The sequence below is a fragment of the Phaseolus vulgaris genome, chromosome 7, assembly GCF_051622355.1.
Source record: "Phaseolus vulgaris cultivar YP4 chromosome 7, ASM5162235v1, whole genome shotgun sequence".
NCBI lineage: Eukaryota > Viridiplantae > Streptophyta > Magnoliopsida > Fabales > Fabaceae > Phaseolus > Phaseolus vulgaris.
The window spans coordinates 7,649,383-7,670,918 of NC_143504.1; the positions used below are offsets into that span (position 1 = coordinate 7,649,383).

The window sequence follows — 21,536 nt, forward strand, 5'->3', positions numbered from 1 at the left end:
TACTACCACGACCAAAGGGTCTAATCTTCTATGGCATGTGAAGATGCAAGCTAACGAAGTAAAGTTTGGTGGAGCGTTGCCATCTCTCTATGGCAAGGTGTATGGTCATTATCCACCGCCACAAGGATATGGTCGCTCCGGGAGCTGAAGGATGAGAGAAAGCGAGAAACCTTAAATGTCAAAACCAAGAACATCTCAAGGATAATAAGGTTGAGACATATCTAACCTTGCATTCTAAGGCCTTAGCTTTGGCTCAAACCGAAAGTCATATAAAGGCACTGGAATCCTAGATGGAGTTGCATAAAGAAAGTGTCAAGGAAGTTAGGAAAGCTTCCAAAAATAGCCGAGGATATTGATGAACAATTGAAGTTGATGGAAAAACAATTCACATCAGTTGAGGAAAAGCAGAGGGAGGCTAGATCTAGTTTTCAGGAGCTCGAGCTAGCAAATAATCAACTTATCCAAGACAAAGAGCGTTTATCTAAGAGTGAGGAGGAGCTGAAACAAGAAAATGCTGAGCTAAAGCAAGAAAACATTGGGGTAACCTCTGCCATTGTTGAAGGATATGAAGAAGGTTTAAATAATCAAGGTATAAGGAGTTTTTTATGGTCAAGGTGCAACTGCTTGAAAATAAAAATGAGAGTTGAAAAAACTTTGATTGCAAACTACTTCGCATGGTAAATGAATATTATTGTCAAAATTAATATAAGATGTAACATACTTAAACATTATCAAAAATAGATTTCATTCACTTTTCTATTCTTTTATGAAATGTCAACAAAATTTTGGTTTTAATTACATTAATAATTCAATAGTTTGTGACATTACTAGCAAGGATAGAAAACACTTTCATGTCAATGTTTTAGGTTGTCACAAATTCACATTTAACACATTTAAAGTTAGTGCTCCAACTTATGGTCACAATATTAATGGCATCCATATTGGAAGATCCACCAGTGTGAATGTTCTTAATACAAACATAGCCACGGGGGATGATTGTGTTTGACTAGGTGACGGTTGCAGATAAGTATGTGGACCTAGTTGTGGTATTAGTATTGGAAGCCTTCGAAAGTATAAGGAAGAAGAACTTGTTGAAGGTATTATAACTAAGGATTGCACTATGAAAGGAACTGACAATGGAGTGAGGATTAAGACTTAACCTAATGAGTAAGGAAAAAATATAGTTACTCACATGAAATTTGAAAATATTATGTACCATGAATAATGTTATGAACCCTATCATCATAGACCAAGAGTATTGTCCATGGAACCAATGTTCCAAAGAGGTATTTAGTCTCTTATCCATTCATGTAAACCTTGATGTTATTATTTAAGTAACAAAATATTTCACACACTAAGGTGGCTTTAAAAACTAACTTTTATCTAATTTCTTATTATTGTGGTGATTCAGAAATATCAAAAGTAAAGATAAACAAAATTTTCATCAAGAATAATGTTAAGGGAACTTCAACAACTAAAGAATGAGTGATTCTAGCTTATAGTAGTTGTGTACCATGTGAAGGTGTAAAAATAGTTGATGTTAAACTCACATCTAAGGGAGCTCTGACAATATATACATGTGGTAATGTCAAGCCAACAACAACAGAGAAAGTCCCTGCCTACAGTGGTCATAGTGACAAAAATCAATAATGTAAATTTGTTTAAACAATTTATATATATATATATATATATAATATTTTATTTATTTCATAAGTGAGAAAAATCATCGTATTAAATAAAAATAATAAAATAAATTAATTAGTTGTAGTTATAAATATTTTAATCGATACTTGAAACAAATTCATATATAACGATAATTATATATATAATTATAATTGTTAAATAGAAAAGGACATTTCTTTATGTTTACAAATACATCTAGAACTCTCAATCATGTTAAAGAAAGGTTATAGACTTTTTCTTCATGCTGTAATGAATGCACTTAGTTATTCTTTGTGATTAGAATACTAATAAATCAATATTTTTTACTAATAAGTTTATTCAAGCAGTATTACCTATGTAAAATAATGTGATTTTTTTTATATAATATCAAATCATTACAAAATATTTATTAATTGAATGATATTTTTGTGTGTGTTATACATGTGATGGATATGTGGATGACATGTTTTTGTATGATATATAAACTGAAGTCATGAATTGGGATGATTTATTGGCATTAAGGGATAGTGTTGATATTGTCAACACTTTTGAGCCTTGAGTTGTTTCACTTTTGCAACCATGTATTTATTGTGGTCCATCTAGAACACATAGCATATTGAAGCCTAGTGCTTCTTGAATTTTGGTTGCCACAACGGCAAACTACCAAAGAAACTAATTTCTTTAGATAACTTGTGTTATTTGTCTTTTTTGTTTTTGTTAGTTGTGGTTCATAATTTTGTGATGTTTTGGGCTTCTAGTTAGGTTTTCTGTTTAAGTCATTTCATCCACAGGCTGCGTAGCATGTATATAGATTTTTAAGTTGGTATGTTGTTGGATTGTAATGAATTTTGAGTTGGAGGTTTCTAGCTATTTTTGTGTATATGGGTTGGGACATTCCTTAATTTTCCATTTTATTTAATATAATTAGTTCATTGCAGATAAAGAATTGGAATAATGTATTAGTATTAAAACCTATTAGGAAATCATTGACTTCGGCCTAAATCACATAATTTAATATAATTTAAGACAGTGATTGGTAAAAAGTTAAACAAATTTATTACACATTCGACATGCTATATGTACCGGTACGGGGGAGAGATCGGGACCCACCTGGCTGCCCGATGCCGTGTCAGCCTGACCGAGACCATGAGAACCTGGCCAAGACCTTTGAAGACTTGTGCCGAGAGGCCGAAGCCTTTGAAGACTTGTGCCGAGAGGCCGAAACCTTTGCAGACTTGGCCGACCGGCCTTGGGCCGAAACCTTTGAAGACTTGGCCGAGACGACCGAGAGGCCGAGACCTTAGAAGACTTGGCCGATAGGCCAAGACGACCGAGAGGTCGAGACCTCTGGAGACTTGGCCGAACGACTGAGAGACCGAGACCTTTGGAGACTTGGCCGAGAGGCCGAGACCTTAGAAGACTTAACTTAGACGGCCGAAGACCACAGGTATTTGGCCGATGACCGACCCTTACCATGGGAATTGGCCGATGGCCGAACCCCATTACAACTAACGCTCAAACCGAGATCAGTGAAGCTAATCCATCATCAAGAATTAGGTAATGCAACCCTAAGCGGTATCCACCTCGATAAACGGGCCCAACAAGGTAGGCCCACTAGAATAATATAAATAGCACGCATTTCAAGGAGTAAGGTATGTCATTATTACTGTTCACCTACTTGAGAGCTAACCACCCGCTTTACTGACTTGAGCGTCGGAGTGCCTTCGCAGGTACCCCCACCATCCGGTGTTCACCCGACGACCGAGTCCCGAGTGTCGAAGGGTAAGCAGAAGAAAGAGAAGGATCCCAGCTCATCACCCAGCCACCTGCCCGACCGAAGGAAGGAGAAGAAGACTTCAACAGTTCTCTAGGTCCCATCTCCCTAGCAGGAACAATTGGTATGTCATTATTACTGTTCACCTACCTGAGAGCTAACCACCCGCTTTACTGACTTGAGCGTCGGAGTGCCTTCGCAGGTACCCCCACCATCCGGTGTTCACCCGACGACCGAGTCCCGAGTGCCGAAGGGTAAGCAGAAGAAAGAGAAGGATCCCAGCTCATCACCCAGCCACCTGCCCGACCGAAGGAAGGAGAAGAAGACTTCAACAGTTCTCTAGGTCCCATCTCCCTAGCAGGAACACTATAAATCTAAAATTATTTCTAAACTTATAAGCTAAAGAATACCTAAATGATAAATGTATTAGTTTTTTTTATAAGACTTGTTTAATATGTATTTTATGAAAGACATCATTAGAAATTTTCTCTATTTGTGATTCAAGCTAATGTGAGTGTATTTAACCTTTGCATTTCACGATAAAATGATGAATTAGAATTATTATTTTCAAAATTATTCTTTTTAAAATGCATTATGATAGATTGTGTTATGATAGTATCTTTCTTTCACTAACTTACCCTTATGTTTTTTTTTTCTCTTATAAAAGGCTATAAATGTATTAGATAAATGCATACGTAAATATGCTATAAATGTATTAAATACATGCATACGTAAGTATAGACCTTTTGATGTGCATCTCAAAGTGTATTTAGAAGGATATAATTAAAATCATATGCAACACATTACTTGTTAACTATTAATTTTTCAACTATTAACTATTAAATACCACCGCCAAATGACTTTTATGACCTGGTTGGAGAATATTATATAGCTATGATAATTTTAATGAAAATACTTTAAAAGGAGTTATTTAATTTGGATATTTTAATTTCCAGAGATTGAAATCAACGGATATTGAAACTTTTAAAAAAAGTTACTGATTGGACTGAACCAATTTTAAGAAAATATAAATAAATTAAATTTCTCTTTAATGAGTTGAAAAATAAAAAATTATTTTTATTATGTAAAGACTTCTCAACTTAATCAATACTATTTTCTCGAAAAAAAAATTAAATAAAAAACTTAGAGTCAACTAAGACCATTATAAATTGAAACTAGAATAATAAAAATTAATAAAATTAATAATGTAAAAATTAAAGTTGATATAATCAATTTTAATTTTATTTAATTTTAATATTTATATTTATTTAAGTTTTTTTTTTTTTAATCAGCAATAAAGAATAATATAAATGGGAATACTTGGGGTATTCCAACCCATGTACAAAAAGCCTAGTTCTTAGCCAAAGTTTATACATAAACAACAATACAAAAAATAAAGCAACAACATAACCCATGTCAATGATATAAGGCACGACATCTCCACGGTATTTCACTTATTTATGTTGGTCAAAAAATTTTTTTTGATCAGAGTCGTTCTTCAAATGATAAAATGGATAAAACCCATTTCACAAATTCATGTTCAATCATAAAAGAAATTGAGTATTTCACTTTTGTTGGTTATATCTCTCAAATAGTTGTAATGTTTTATTTTAACTAAATATTGAGTCAAAGGTTACAGATTTTATCTTAGATGTTAAATAAATATTTTGTAATGAATTGATATTATATACAAATCATTCACATTCACGTGATTTTACTTATATAATCAATTTAATATAGCACTTCAATAAACTAACTGATAAATGAAAAATATTGATTTGATAATATTTTAATTACAAAGAATAATTAAATGCATCAATTACAAGAAAAAAAATTTATATATTCACTACTTATACCTATAGGTTAATCTTTCAAAGAACTTTTCCTTAACAAGTATTGATAGGAGTTTTAGACATATTACAAGTACAACAATAAGAATAGAAAAATTACTATTAAAGACTAAGTACGTACATATGAATTGTATATCTTAATTTATTTTAAGTGTTTATTAAAAAAATGACAACTAATTTATTTCACTCTTCTCCTCGTTTAATGGATGCCTTTCTCACTTTTAAAAGAAATAAAATATTATAAATATAAATTGTTTAAACAAACTTGCATTACTCTTTTTGTTTTTTATCACTACTATGTTTTTTATCAGTACTTTGTTTTTTATCCGTGCTCTGTTTTTTATCAATACTTTCTTTTTTATCTGTACTCTGGTTTTTATCAGTGCTTTCTTTTTTATCCGTAGTAGAACCACTTTGTTTTTTATCGGTAGTAGAATCACTTTTCTTTTTATCAGTAGCAGAATCACTTTGCTTTGTATCAGTAGCACCGTCACCGCAGGCAGGGGCTTTCCCTGTTATTGTTGGCTTGACATTAGTACATCTAGCTATTACCAGAGCTCCATTGTATGTGAGTGTAACATCACCTATCTCAACACCCTTACAAGGTAGACCACTACTACAAGCAAGAATAATTCCTTCTTCAGTTGCTGAAGTTCCCTTAATACCTTGATGGAAACTTTGATGGACTTTGAATCACCACAACAATAAAAAAAATGAGATAAAAGTTAGTCTTTTAAGCCACTTTAGTGTATGAAATATTTTGTTACTTAAATAATAACATCAACATGTGCATGAATGGATAGGAGACTAACTACCCCTTTGGAGCATTGGTTGTTTGGACAATACTCTTGGTCTATGATGATAGGGTTCTGCATATTATCCATGGTAATATCTTCAAATTTCATGTCATTAACTGTAATTGATCTTGGCTCGTTAGGCCATGTCTTAATCCTCACTCTATTTGTAGTTCCTTTCAAAGTGCAACCCTTAACTGTAATACCTTCAACATGCTCTTCTTCTTTGTACTTCCCAAGACTTCCAATACTAATACCATGACCAGGTCCACACTTCACAATTTGGACAAGTACTTGTCTGCTACCGTCACCGACTGAGACACAATCATCTCCAGTGGCAATATCTGTATTAAGAACATTCACACCGGTGGATCTTCCAATGTGGATGCCATTAATGTTGTGGCTATCACCTGGAGCACTCACTTTAAATCCATCGAATGTGAAATTGTTGCAACCCAAAACATTGACATGAAAGTGTTTGTTATCCTTGCTAGTAATGTCACGAACTATTGGAATTATTGATGAAATTAAAACCGAAGTTCTGTTGACATTTGATAAAAGAATAGAAAAGTGAATGAAATATATTTTCGATAAGTGTGAAAGTTATGTTACTTCTTATATGAATTTTGAAAATAATATTCATTTACCATGCCAAGTAGTTTGCAATCAAATTTTTTTGCACTCATTTTATTTCCAAGCAGTTGCACCCTGACCATCAAAAACTCCATTACCAGATATCGTTAAGTGGTCAACATAACCAATCCTGAGCCATTGGTCACCACCAACATCCTCTGGTTTCGGAGGTGATTTAATTGTGCCATCAACTTGAATTTCAATAGGAGCCTTGCTAGGACCTTTTACTTCTACATGAGTAATTTGATATGTCCCCCTTGGAATCACACTTTTAGAAGCGGTTGTGGATGAACATGCTTCGGCCCATACACTTGTGAAAGCCTTAAGGACATCCAAATCACAAATTGGTAAAATACAAAGATGATGATAACAAACATATATAATATAATTTGACATAAAATGCATTTTTTCTAGTATACTTGACAATTTTGTTTTATTCAATACCAAAAAATTATACCTTGCTTATATCTCCATTTGGTTTTCCTCCAAATTTTGATATATGAGTATTTGCAAATTGAAGTAAAGCAAAATTAATTAAAAAAAATATAAAAATATTGTAATAAAAGAGAAATTCATTTTTTTTTTTGTGTGTTTTTATCTCAAAACACACTTTTGATTTTTTTAGTAGTTAAGTTTGGAGTATTTTTTAAGTTTATTTATAATGGAGTCGAAAGAATTGAATACCATTAATAAGTAACTATTATCCAATCAAGTTTTTCCTTTTTTTTAGTTGTTTGGTATATTTTTAGGATTTAGTTATGAAATATTAATTTTACATCACTAGTTAATAATCTATTATTATATTTTATTAAACTAGGTGACAGTTGCAAACAAGTAGTGGTCAAAAATTTGAAATGTGGACCTGGTCGTGGTATTAGTATTGGAGGCCTTGGGAAGTACAAGGAAGAAGAACTTGTTAAAGGTATTACAACTAAGGATTGCACTTTTGAAAGGAACTGACAATGGAGTGAGGATTAAGGCTTGGCTTAATGAGTCAAGAAAAATTATAGTTACTTACATGAAATTTGAAAATATTACCATGAATAATGTTATGAACCCTATCATCATAGACCAAGAGTATTGTCCATGGAACCAATGTTCCAAAGAGGTATTTAGTCTCTTATCCATTCATGTAAACCTTGATGTTATTATTTAAGTAACAAAATATTTCATACACTAAGGTGGCTTAAAAGACTAACTTTTATCTAACTTCTTATTGTTGTAGTGATTTAGAAACCATCAAAAGTAAAGATAAGCAAAATTTTCATCAAGCTTATTAAGGGAACTTCAACAACTAAAGAATGAGTTATTCTACCTTATAGTAGTTGCGTACCATGTGAAGGTGTAGAGATAGTTGATGTTAAACTCACATCTAAAGGAGCTCTGACAATAGATACACGTGTTAATGTCAAGCCAACAACAACAGAGAAGGTTCCTCCTTACCGTGCTCATAATGACAAAAAACAATAATGTAAATTTGTTTAAACAATTTTTATATATAAAATTTTATTTATTTCATAAGTAAGAAACATATCCTATTAAATGAGAATAACGAAATAAATTAATTAGTTGTAGCTGTAAATATTTTAATCAATACTTGAAAAAAGTTCATATATAACGAAAATTATGTAGATAATTACTATTGTTAAATAGAAAAGGACATTTCTTTATTTTTACAATGGTTTATAAATACATCTAGAACTCTCAATCATTTTAAAGAAAGGTTATAGATTTTTTTCTTCATGCTGTAATTAATGCACTTAGTTATTGTTTGTGATTAGAATATTAATAAATCAATATTTTTCATTAATAAGTTTATTCAAGCAGTGTTACTAAGTAAAATCATGTGAATGTTTTGTATATAATATCAAATTATTACAAAATATTTATTAACTGAATAATATTTGTGTGTTATACATGTGATGGATATGTGGATGACATGTTTTTTTATGATATATAAACTGAAGTCATAAATTGGGATGATTCATTGACATTAAGAGAGAGTGCTCTTGCCAACACTTTTCGGGCTTGAGTTGTTTCACTTTTGAAACTATGTACTTATTGTGGTCCATCTAGAACATATAGCATATTGAAGCGTAGTGCTTCTTGGATTATGTTGCCACAACTGCAAACTACTAGAGAAACTAAGTTCTATAAACAACTTGTGGTTTTGTCTTTTTTTTGTTAGTTATGGTTCATCCTTTTGTGATGTTTTAGCTCCTAATTAGGTTTTCTGTTTAAGTCATTTCATTCAAAGGCTGCGTAGCATGTTTATAGTTTTTGAGATGGTATGTTGATGGGTTGTAATGAGTTTTGACTTGGAGGCTTCTAGCTATTTTTGTGTATATGGGTTGGAACATTCCTTAATTGTCCCATTTTATTTAATGTAATTAGTTCATTGCAGATAAAAAAATTTGAAATAATGTATTCGTATTAAAACCTATTAAGAAATCTCATTTGCTTCAATAGTGGCCCAAGTCACCTAAATTAAGACAGTTATTGGTAAGATGTTAAGGGAAAGTTTATTACACATTCAACATGCTATGAGTTTCAAATTTTAGATGTCTTGAACTCATAAGCTCAAAAATATCTAAATGATAAATGTATTAATTTTTTTATAAAACTTGTTTAATATGTATTTTATGGAAGTCATAATTAGATATTTTCTTCATTTGTTATTCAAGTTAATGTGAGTGTATTTAACCGATAAAATGATGAATTACAATAATTATTTTCATAATTATTCTTATTTAAATGCATTATGATAAATTGTGTTATGATATTATCTTTCTTTCACTAACTTACCCTTTATGTTTTTTCTTTTCTCTTATAAAAGGCTATAAATGTATTAGATAAATGCATACGTAAATATACTATAAATGTATTAGATGCATGCATACGTAAGTACAGATCTTTTGACGTGCATCTCGAAGTGTATTTAGAAGGATATAATTAAAATCATATGCAAGACATTACTTGTTAACTATTAATTTTTCAACTATTGAAATAGGGTTTTAAATATCACCGCCAAAGGATGACTTTTATGAACTGGTTGGAGCAGATTATATTGCTATGATAATTTTAATGAAAATACTTTAAAATAAAAAATTTAGGACTTATTTAATTTCAAAATTTTAATTTCCAGAGAAATCTACGGATATTTTAACGATATTTAAAATAAATAAAAAATTGGATATAAAAAGATAGTGATAGTTTAATGTATCACTAAAACAAATAATGAGTTAACTTTTAAAGAAAGTCACATATTGGACTTAACCAACTTTAAGAAAATATAAATAATTTAAATTTCTCTTTTATATTTTTATGATGTGAAGACTTCTCAACTTAATCAATACTATTTCTTGAAAAAAATTTACAAAACTTAGAGTCAACTAATTCCATTATAACTTGAAACTAGAATAATAAAAATTAATAAAATTAATTAAGTCAAAATTAAGTTGATCTAGTCAATTTTAATTTTATTTAATTTTAATATTTATATTTATTTAAATTCGTATCGGTTTAACTAACACTAGCTATTACTAATCTGACAATATGTATCTTTGTAAGTTAAATTATGGATTGTAGATAATGTTTAATCAAAAGTATAAGAACATTGACTTAGGCATTGCTAACTTTAATTTGAGTTTATTTACTTTTGGTATATACATTACAATCACCATGAGATCACAAAAGCAAATGTCAAGAACAAATTCACCAACACTTTTCAATTGTTCTTGTAAAAAATTTGGTTTTCTCATAGAAGATTTTTGCCTCTAGTCCCTAGAGCCGATTCTATTATATTGTCAATGACATAAGAATGCTTCCAATTCCCAATTGTTTTAGTTTTTGTTGTTTTGTTTTCTTAGTTTTCAATTAGGGTAATAATGACGATGGTGGTGGTAGTGATGGACGAAAAACTCTAATCGTTATCATATATTCTTAAACAATAGACATTTTTTCATATTCAACATATTTTATGGACTGAATAAACTAATATACATTATTCTTGCATGACATAACTTAACGTAGATTCAGTTTCACCAAAACTATATAGAGTTGACTTAACATTGGTCAAGCCAACTCTACTTAGTTTATGTCATATAACGTTAGTCTTAAAAAACCGATGTTAATAAATTAGCATATATACTTTTAAAATTTATTGTATATGCGACACAAATCCAACAATATTTACTTAATGTTCAATGTAATTTTTCTTCTAATATATGAACTCATTGATCTCAATGGTTTGTCTACTCTAAATTATATTCTTCTTTTTTTATTAAACCTGTATCAGGATAATAAGACATGGTTCGTTTTAAAAGAGGAAAATAATAAATTAAAATAAATTTTTACTTTAAAAATCAAGTTTTATTAGAGGAATTAATTTTATTTTTAGATATAATAATCTGATATATAAATTATAATACATGTATATATTTTAATAATTTAATATAGTACTTTCATTTTTTTGAAACATGTAATTACTATTATACAGAACGGTTTAATCCATAATGTTCCACCCAATCTAAAAATTAAAAGTCATGAAAACAATAAAATTTTGATCAGACTCATTCTTAAAATGATAAAATGGATAAACTCATTTCACAAATTATTTTTCAATCATAAAAAAAAAAAATTGAGTATTTCACTTTTGTTGATTATATCTCTCAAATAGTTGTACTAATTTATTTTAACTAAATATTGAGTCAAAAGTTACAGATTTGGTCTAAATACAAAGCATTGATATTATATACAAAGCATTCACGTGATTTTACTTATATAATCAATTTAATATACCACTTCAATAAACTGATAAATGAAAAATATTGATTTGTTAATATTCTAATTATAAAGAATAATTAAATGCATCAATTACAAGAAAAAATATATATATTCACGACTTACCCCTATAGTTTAATCCTCCAAAGAACCTTTCTTTCCCAACAAGTATTGATAGGAGTTTTAGACATATTACAAGTACATTTATAAGAATAGGAAAATTACTCTTAAAGACTAAGTACGAACATACAAATTGTATGGCCTAATTTATTTCAAGTGTTTATTACAAATATTACAACTAATTTATTTCACTGTTCTCCTCATTTAATGGGATGCCTTTCTCACTTTTAAAAGAAATAAAATATTGTAAATATAAATTGTTTAAACAAACTTTCATTACTCTTTTTGTTTTTTATCACTGCTCTGTTTTTTATCAGTGCTCTCTTTTTTATCCGTAGTAGAACCACTTTGTTTTTTATCAGTAGTAGAATCACTTTGCTTTTTATCAGTAGCATAATCACTTTGCTTTGTATCAGTAGCCCCATCACCGCAGGCAGGGGCTTTCCCTGTTATTGTTGGCTTGACATTACTACATTTAGCTATTATCGGACCTCCGTTGTATGTGAGTGTAACATCACCTATCTCAACACCCTCACATGGTACACCACTACTACAAGCAAGAATAATTCCTTCTTTAGTTGCTGAAGTTCCCTTAATACCCTTGAAGGAAACTTTGCTTATCTTTACTTTTGATGGACTCTGAATCACCACAACAATAAAAAAAAAATGAGATAAAAGTTAGTTTTTAAGCCACTTTAGTGTATGAAATATTTTGTTACTTAAATAATAACATCAACATGTGCATGAATGGATAGGAGACTAAGTACCCCTTTGGAGCATTGGTTGTTTGGACAATACTCTTGGTCTATGATGATAGGGTTCTGCACATTATCCATGGTAATATCTTCAAATTTCATGTCATTAACTGTAATTGTTCCTGGCTCGTTAGGCCATGTCTTAATCCTCACTCCATTCGTAGTTCCTTTCAAAGTGCAGCCCTTAACTGTAACACCTTCAACAGGCTCTTCTTCCTTGTACTTCCCAAGGCTTCCAATACTAATACCATGACCAGGTCCACAGTTCACCTTTTGGATAAGTACTTGTCTGCTACCGTCACCCAATGAGACACAATCATCTCCGGTGGCAATATCTGTATTAAGAACATTCACACCGGTGGATCTTCCAATGTGGATGCCATCGGTGTTGTGGCTATCACCTGGAGCACTTACTTTAAATCCGTCAAATGTGAAATTGTTGCAACCCAAAACATTGACATGAAAGTGTTTGCTGTCCTTGCTAGTAATGTCACGAATTATTGAATTATTGATGAAATTAAAACCGAAGTTCTGTTGACAATTGATAAAAGAATAGAAACGTGAATGAAATATATTTTCGATAAGTGTGCAAGTTATCTTACATCTTATATGAATTTTGAAAATAATATTCATTATTTACCATGCCAAGGTTTTTGCAAGCAAATTTTTTCGCACACTCATTTTGTTTCCAACCAGTTGCACCTTGACCATCAAAAACTCCATTACCAGACATCGTTAACTGGTCAACATAACCAATCCTGAGCCATTGCTCACCACCAACATCCTCTGGTTTCGGAGGTGCTTTAATTGTGCCATCAACTTGAATTTCAATAGGAGCCTTGCAAGGACCTTTTACTTCTACATGGGTCATTTGATATGTCCCACTTGGAATCACAATTTTAGAAGCAGTTGTGGATGAACATGCTTCAGCCCATGCACTTGTCAAAGCCTTAAGAACATACAAATTACAAATTAGTAAAAGACAAAGATGATCATAACAAAAAAATATAATATAATTTGACATAAAAGGCCCTTTTTCTATTATACAATGCCAATTTCATTTTATTCAATATCAAATGTTTATACCTTGCTTATATCTCCATTTGGTTTTCCTCCAAATTTTGATATATCAATATTTGCAGATTGAAGTAAAGCAAAATTAATTACAAAAAAATATAAAAATATTGTAATCGTAGAGAAATTCATTTTTTTTTGTTTTTATCTCAAACACACTTTTGATTGTGTTTGGAGTATGTTTTGAGTTTATTTATAATGGAGTGGCAAGAATTGAATACCATTAATATTGTAAGCAACTACTATCCAACCGTGTTTTTCCGTTTTTTTAGGTGTTTAGTACGTATATTTTTAGGATTTAGTTATGAAATATTAATTTTACATCACTAGTTAATAATCTATTATTACACTTTCTCTTTAAAAACTGTGAATGTTTGAATGTTTGAAAAGATATTTTACAAGAGACTATATTTTGATTCAGTCAATAATGCAATGGTAAATTTTTTAGATAAAAAGATTGGAAATTTTCCTTTTTTTTTGTAAGACTATTTTAAAAAATAGTAATTGGTTTTAATGCATCTTCTTAGTTTTACTAAAAATATAAAATATTATTCTAACATGAAATAATTGTAATATTCAACAGTAATTTTCTTGCAAATCTACACCATTAACAATTTTTTATATTTATTTTATAGTGATTATATATATATATATATATATATATATATATAATTCATATAATATCAATATTACATGATTTCATACCTCATAAAAAAAAGTCCTAATGTACTCAACTATATATAATTTCATATACCAAAATCACTATGTTCACTTATCCAAACAATTAAGAATTTCTACACCATAGATTCAAAACAATTATCTAAATATTAATATCTCACTCAAACATCTACTAAATTTAACATAAATCCAACAGAAGACATGTACAAAACATGTAGTATAACTTATACATAACAAAATATATATATATATATATATAAAGAAAAAAACATTTAGTATTTTAAAATATAATTTAAACATAAAAAAATATATATAAGTATAAATTAACATAAAGAGAGAGTCTAAAATAAATCTTTAATCTCTCTAGATGTTGCTTCGATACCTATAGATATATTTGTTGTGTATATATTTCATTCATAACAAATTATCATAAAAACAACATATACAAGCATTAGCTACTGAAATAAATTTTTAATATACAAAAAGTGTACACAAAAGAAAACATTTTAATTAGTAATCCAAAAAAAAATCAATTCCATCAAACACAAATATATAAAAATCATATAGAGGATGCATTGATCTACATTAAAGAATATTCAACAAAAGGAATATCAATTTACGTTTTTCAAAAAGAATAACCTACCAAATACTATCATTTGATTCAAATAAATACTTAGATTAACAAGAGAATCGAAGAGTAAAATATCAATTTACGTTTTCCAAAAAGAATAACCTACCAAATACTATCATTTGATTCAAATAAATACTTAGATTAACAAGAGAATCGAAGAGTAAAGGATCATGGTAAATTCATTACAACCCAAGTCGCACATCTACACATGCGACAATATGTAAGAAATCTCCCCACAATTTTTCATATTTGATATCTTAGTCTATTTGACTTAGACTATCAATGAAGCAATGAGATTTTTGTTATAACACATATGTTAGCAAAAAATCAAGTAACATGATTTTGATTAGGTGTTTACGTACAACAAAGCATAAAACATAATATTGCTTCATTTGAATTACGAATGTTTTGTTAAACAACAGATTATGTAAGATGCAAATCATTCGTGTGATAGATTATACAAAACTTTATTGTCTTTCTTTATGTGTGATAAAAGGCACACAATATCAAACATACACACATAGGTTAATTTGGGTTGTATTACTCGAACATCTATATGTTTATTCTACTATTGCTGGAAATGTTTGTTGCCGTTTGTTTGACCAAAGAGATCCATTATTCAAGTTCAAGAACAAGTCAACATCAAGATCTCTTAGAGCATGAGCTAAAACTACTTTCTTCAATAACTTCCTTAAGCAAAGGGCATTTCAACTTTGGTTCAACTATTTCCCATGTACGATATGTACTTCTACCATGAATTAGTGAAAAAGTTTATGCTACTTAGGATGAGTATTGTCAAACTTTCAATGATGTTTCATAAAACAAAAGAGCATTTAAATATTAATGGAATGCATTTAATGCAACATACATATTCAAGCTTTCTAGACGCAAAAGGACATACATGAATGTTGAAGCCTCTCAACGGTTAGAAATGGTCTCTAAATTTATATATTCTCCTGTTGCCTATATAAATCTCTTCATCAAGAAGAAAAAAAGAGATAATATCAAAATAAAATATAAAACTTAAAAAAATAGTGTATAAATAGATGGGTATAAGAGAATGTGAGAGTAAAAGTAAATGAGAGAGAGAGTAGAGACGAGAATTTGGAACAAGTAAGGAAATTTTTAAACCTTCGTAACTTTAATTCTAGTGTGTCATTCCAATAAAAGGTTATTTTTATATTAATTTTAAGCTTATTTTATATATTTTTAATGATTATGTTAACTATTAACAATAATAAATCTAACTTTTTCAATATGTAGGAATGAATTTTTACATATTTGTCTCATTTTTATGCATATTTTTATTTTAATTATTAAAACATAATAAATTAATTTAGTATTTTATTATGAAATTTCTATAAGTATAATTTCTTGATTTTTATATGCATAGGTACACGTGTGTGATAATAGATAAAAAAAAAATACTTTATAGACATTTGCTTTTTTGAATAGAAGTAAATTAAATTTATAAAGTAATACTAAATATAACATTTTATTCTATTAAATACATATATATACTATTACTTTTAAGAAAATATTTAAATCAAACATGTTATTGTTCTTATCGAGGATGAGATGTTTTTCTTTGGAGGTGTTTTTACGAGCACTATGAGTTCTCTGAACTGTTCTACCGAGTGGTGGAACATTTGTAAAAGATTCTCCGACATTCAAAGTAGTAAGAATATAGGTGATTTGTCAGTGAGTGAATAGGTATAAAAGATTATATGTACTTCTTGAGAGAATGAAGGTACTTATACACTTTTGGGCCTAGATAGGAGTGCAATAAAGTAACTACTTTATCATAACCGTTAGGCCATTTTTCTTATGTGTGCCCTATTCTTTTAGGTACTTGGCAATTAAAATCGAACTATGAGTAATGTGGGTAGTCAATACTGGGCTATAAGGTGAATTGTCATAATTGTTGGCGATTTTTGTCCACTAATGCATAATGGATATATTTATTACAATAAATATATATGACATACCTATATTTTAGGTACTCGATAGTACATAACCCCCAAAGCTCGAAACCGATTACTCAGTTTTCGAGTTTTATGAGAAACCATTAACGTTTTTAACTCAGTTTTCGAGTTTTATGATTCCTCTTCCAGCCACACCCCTTTAGTGTCTGTAGAGAACGATGATGTGGAAGTGTTGGAGGTTGAAAATGCTTCCACACGGGTTGTCTTCGTTGTCTCCATTGTTTTGTGCGACATTTCTGTTTCAATGACGTCCTTGGGAAAGAAAAAAGCTTCCACCTTGGACGCCGCAGAGGCTTCTGTAGCCACCATCACCAAGATCACTATGAAAGGTAGGTACCCTCTTATCTCTGATCCTGAGTACTTTTGGGTACTCGAGGAGGTCCATAACTATAACTATGAATCTCTTTATTGCTATGAGAGATAGGTGGATGATTTAATTTCATCCTTTCAAAGCTTCTCTGAGTCGATGACTGATTTTATATAGGCCAAACATCGTTCTACTTTTAACCGAGTATATATGAAAGCTGATTGAGAGAGTGCCGACTTTACCTATGTTTACTAGTATTTTTTTCAAAAATCTCGATATTACCTTTCCATTAACTTCCTTTGAATGTTGAATGTTGACCGCGATGAACATGGTGGCAAGCCAGCTTCATCCGAATAGTTGGGAATTTCTGAAGGTTTTTCAAGTCTTGTGCCATCATCTCTAGATAAAGCCGACCATAAATACCATCATGTATTTCTACCAACTCAACCATGGGGTCGAGGTTGGTTGGGTGTCCCGGAATGCGGTTCATTTTGGCTCCCTCTTTACCATATACTCTTCATCATTTAAAAACTTCAAGGATAGATTTTCCAAGTTAGGCACCACAACAGACCCGAAAAAAAAAGGCTTTTCTTTTTAGGAAGGCCAAGCTCACGTTCAGCTCCATGTCCTCCATCGGGTGTTATCTTTCATGGAAAAGAGAGTTTGGCTCCCTGTATAGAATATGTGTCTACTACCACGACAGAGGGTCTAATTTTCTATGGCATGTGAGGATGCAAGATAACGAAGTGAAGTTTGACGGAGCATTTCCGTCTCCCTATGACATCGAGCTAATAAACTTCGTTGGTCCAAAAAATTGTTTTTATGAGGCAAAAGTTATGTTTGCGAGGTGTATGGTCACTATCCACCAACATAAGGATATGATCGCCTAGGGAGCTCAAGGATGGGAGAAATCGAGAAACCTTTAACGTCAAAACCAAGAGCTTCTTAAGGATAATAAGGATGAGACGGAAGCCTTACATTCTAAGGCCTTAGCTTTTGCTCAAAGCGAAGGTCGTATAAAGGCACTAGAATCCTAGATGGAGTTGCATAAAGAAAGTGTTGAGGAAGGTAGGAAAGGTTCCAAAAGAGCCGAAGATATTGGGGCACAATTAAAGTTGATAGGAGAACAGTTCTCAACGGCTAAGTTAAAGCAGAGGGAGGCTAGAGCTAGTTTCCAGTTGCTCGAGCTATCAAATTATCAACTTCTCCAAGACAAAGAGCGTTTATCTAAAAGCGAGGAGGAGCTCAAGCAAGAAAATGTTGAGCTATAGCAAGAAAACATCGAGCTAACCTCTCCCATTGTTGAAGGATATGAAGAAGGATTAAATAGTCATGGTATATGGAGGTTTTATGGTCAAGGTGCAACTGCTTGGAAATAAAAATGAGTGTTTAAAAAACTTTGATTGCAAACTACTTTGCGTGGTAAATGAATATTATTGTCAAAATTAATATAAGAATTAACATAACTTGCACATTATTAAAAATATATTTCATTCACTTTTCTGTTCTTTTATTAAATGACAACATAATTTCAGTTTTAATTACATTAATAATTCAATAGTTTGTGACATTACTAGCAAGGATAGAAAATACTTTCATGTCAATGTTTTAGGTTGTCACAATTTCACATTTCACATATTTAAAGTTAGTGTTCCAGCTTATAGTCACAACATTAATGACATCCATATTGGAAGATCCTTCGGTGTGAATGTTCTTAATACAAACATAGCCACGGGAGATGATTGTGCTTCATTAGGTGACGGTTGTGGACAAATACTTGTCAAAAATTTGAAATCTGGACCTAGTCATGGTATTAGTATTGGAAGCCTTGGGAAGTATAAGGAAAAAAAAACTTGTTGAAGGTATTACAACTAAGGATTGAACTTTGAAAGGAACTGACAATGGAGTGAGGATTAAGACTTGGCTTAATGAGTCAAGAAAAATTATAGTTACTCATATGAAATTTGAAAATATTACCATGAATAATGTTATGAACCCTATCATCATAGACCAAGAGTATTGTCCATGGAACCAATGTTCCAAAGAGGTATTTAGTCTCTTATCCATTCATGTAAACCTTGATGTTATTATTTAAGTAACAAAATATTTCATACAGTAAGGTGGCTTAAAAGAATAACTTTTATCTAATTTTTAATTGTTGTGGTGATTCAGAAACCATCAAAAGTAAAGATAAGCAAAGTTTTCATCAAGAATATTAAGGGAATTTCAACAACTAAATAATGAGTGATTCTAACTTATAGTAGTTGTGTACCATGTAAAGGTGTAGAGATAGTTGATGCTAAACTCACATCTAAGGGAGCGCTAACAATATATACATGTGTTAATGTCAAGCCAACAACAACAGAGAAAGTCCCTGCTTGCAGTGCTCATAGTGACAAAAAACAATAATGTAAATTTGTTTCAACAGTTTATATATATATAATATTTTATTTATTTCATAGGTAAGAAAAATCATCTTATTAAATGAGAATAATGAAATAAATTAATTAGTTATAGTTATAAATATTTTAATCGATACTTGAAACAAATTCATATATAACGACAATTAGATATATAATTATTATTATTAAATAGAAAAGGACATTTCATTATTTTTACAACTCTCTGGTTTATAAATACATCCAGAACTCCCATTCTTGTTAAAGAAAGGTTATAGACATTTTCTTCTATTTGTGATTAATGCACTTATTTATTCTTTGGATTTGAATATTAATAAATCAATATTTTTCACTAATAAGTTTATTGAAGGAGTGTTACCTAAGTAATATTATGTGAATTTTTGTAAATAATATCAAATCCTTACAAAATATTTATTAACTGAATGATATTTTTGTGTGTGTTATACATGTGATGAATATGTGGATGACATGTTTTTGTATGATATATAAACTAATGAGATGAATCCAAATAGAAATGACAATAAAATTGAAAATTTAGGGTTACGGAACAGAATAAATTCAAAACAGTAACAATAGAAACGTGGATAAAGGAAGGCGCCACAAACAAAGTTTGATAAGCCTAAGGATGATCGTCATAAGAGTTGGTGGATTCTTGATAAGATCGCAAGATGCAGGGAAAAACCCTAGCAGAGAAACACTCTCTAAAATTGTCAAAATATTCGTTCCCCCATTCTGAGTTCCAACAGTGTATAAATTGTCTTTTCTTGTTTGTAAAACAATAAGACAATACTACAATCCTTATACTTCAATAATGATCATTTGTCTCAGTGGTTAGGTTGATACTCTGTACTTGGTCTTGAGTTCAAATCCTAACTCCAAATAAAATAATAAAATAATAACATTATTTTATTTTAATATTCCAATCTTGTTGTGCGTCCTTGGGCTTGGATGTCCGCATCATTAAAAGTGCTACTCAGATTGTACACTTAAGATTACTTTCTTTCTTCCTTTGTTAGCTTGTTTATAAGAACCTTCACTTTTTTCTTCAACTTGTGCTTCAACCTTTTTATGTTGCTTTCTCACATAGTCAACCTTAGCCTGTGTATCTTTATGCTTTAAAACAGAAATGTTAGGCATAGTTAACAAATATATTGGATTTAATCCATACAAAATTTCAAATGGATCACAATTCGATGTGTTATCAACAACCATATTGTAAGCAAACTCAACATGATGTAAACATAATTCTTAGATAGCCGTCACCTTTTCATAATCTACATGAACTCCTTTGGCACTTACCACAAAACACAAGAATGCAATTTGTTCAGTACAAAATGTGCATTTCTCAAGATTAGCATACAACTTTTTTGTTCTAAGAACATTTAAAACAACACACAAATGTTCCTTATGTAATTCCAAACTAGTGTTATAGATCAAGATGTCATCAAAATACACCACAACAAATTTGCCCAAAAATTCTCTCAAAACATAGTTCATTAATCTCATAAAAGTGTTTGAGGCATTTCTTAGTCCAAATAGCCACACACGCCAGTCACACAATCCATATTTTGTTGTAAAGACAGTTTTCCATTCATTCCCATTCCTAATCCTAATTTGATGGTAACCACTTCTTAAGTCAATTTTTGAAAATATACAACCACCATACAATTCATCCATTAAATCATCTAACCTGGGAATATGGTGTTTATACTTAATGGTAATGTTATTGAGTGCTTTGCAATCTGTGCACATCCTCCAATAATCATCATTTTTAGGCACCAAAATTACTGGAACAACACATGGGCTCATGGTCTCTTGTACCCATCCTTTGTTCATCAATTCTTCAACTTGAGTTTGGATTTCCTATAAAACAGAATCAACACTAGGAAGAAAATTAATTTGGTTAGAATGGTCAGCAACCAAAGTGTTGTTTTTGCAATAAGGTAAATAAAGAGGTTTGCTAGAAAGTAGCAACTTCTTCACTTCATTCACTTGCAGTAATCCACTCATTTTTATCTCATATGTTTCTCTCTTTTTAAGTGTTTCACTCTTGCTCTGTTTAGGTGTTTCA

General features: G+C 30.5%; 1 protein-coding gene and 3 pseudogenes across 1 annotated transcript; 2 read left to right on the top strand and 2 right to left on the bottom strand.

The window, feature by feature from the left end:
• The first annotated feature begins 43 nt into the window (after positions 1 to 43).
• LOC137828070 (polygalacturonase-like) lies at positions 44 to 8,183 on the top strand (annotated as a pseudogene).
• LOC137827928 (polygalacturonase-like) lies at positions 5,557 to 7,242 on the bottom strand (annotated as a pseudogene).
• Positions 8,184 to 11,629: 3,446 nt separating the features above from the next.
• On the bottom strand, positions 11,630 to 13,613 carry LOC137828334 (polygalacturonase-like). The gene is made up of 4 exons (XM_068634853.2): positions 13,457 to 13,613; positions 13,011 to 13,319; positions 12,383 to 12,901; positions 11,630 to 12,254 (listed from the first exon to the last, which is right to left on the bottom strand). Exons 1-4 carry the CDS (start codon positions 13,574 to 13,576, stop codon positions 11,892 to 11,894), a joined length of 1,311 nt encoding a protein of 436 aa, XP_068490954.2. The 5' UTR covers positions 13,577 to 13,613; the 3' UTR covers positions 11,630 to 11,891.
• A 4,469-nt stretch (positions 13,614 to 18,082) lies between these two features.
• LOC137828071 (polygalacturonase-like) lies at positions 18,083 to 19,454 on the top strand (annotated as a pseudogene).
• The last annotated feature ends 2,082 nt before the right edge of the window (positions 19,455 to 21,536 follow it).

What these genes read in the sequence shown, in the direction of transcription:
- LOC137828334 (XM_068634853.2), bottom strand. Translation starts at nt 13,576, where the DNA reads ATGAATTTCTCTACGATTACAATATTTTTATATTTTTTTGTAATTAAT. An exon ending in CTTGCAAAAACCTTGGCATG is followed by an intron (nt 12,902 to 13,010) that starts GTAAATAATGAA and finishes AATTGTCAACAG; the next exon opens with AACTTCGGTTTTAATTTCAT. An exon ending in ACAACCAATGCTCCAAAGGG is followed by an intron (nt 12,255 to 12,382) that starts GTACTTAGTCTC and finishes GTGGTGATTCAG; the next exon opens with AGTCCATCAAAAGTAAAGAT.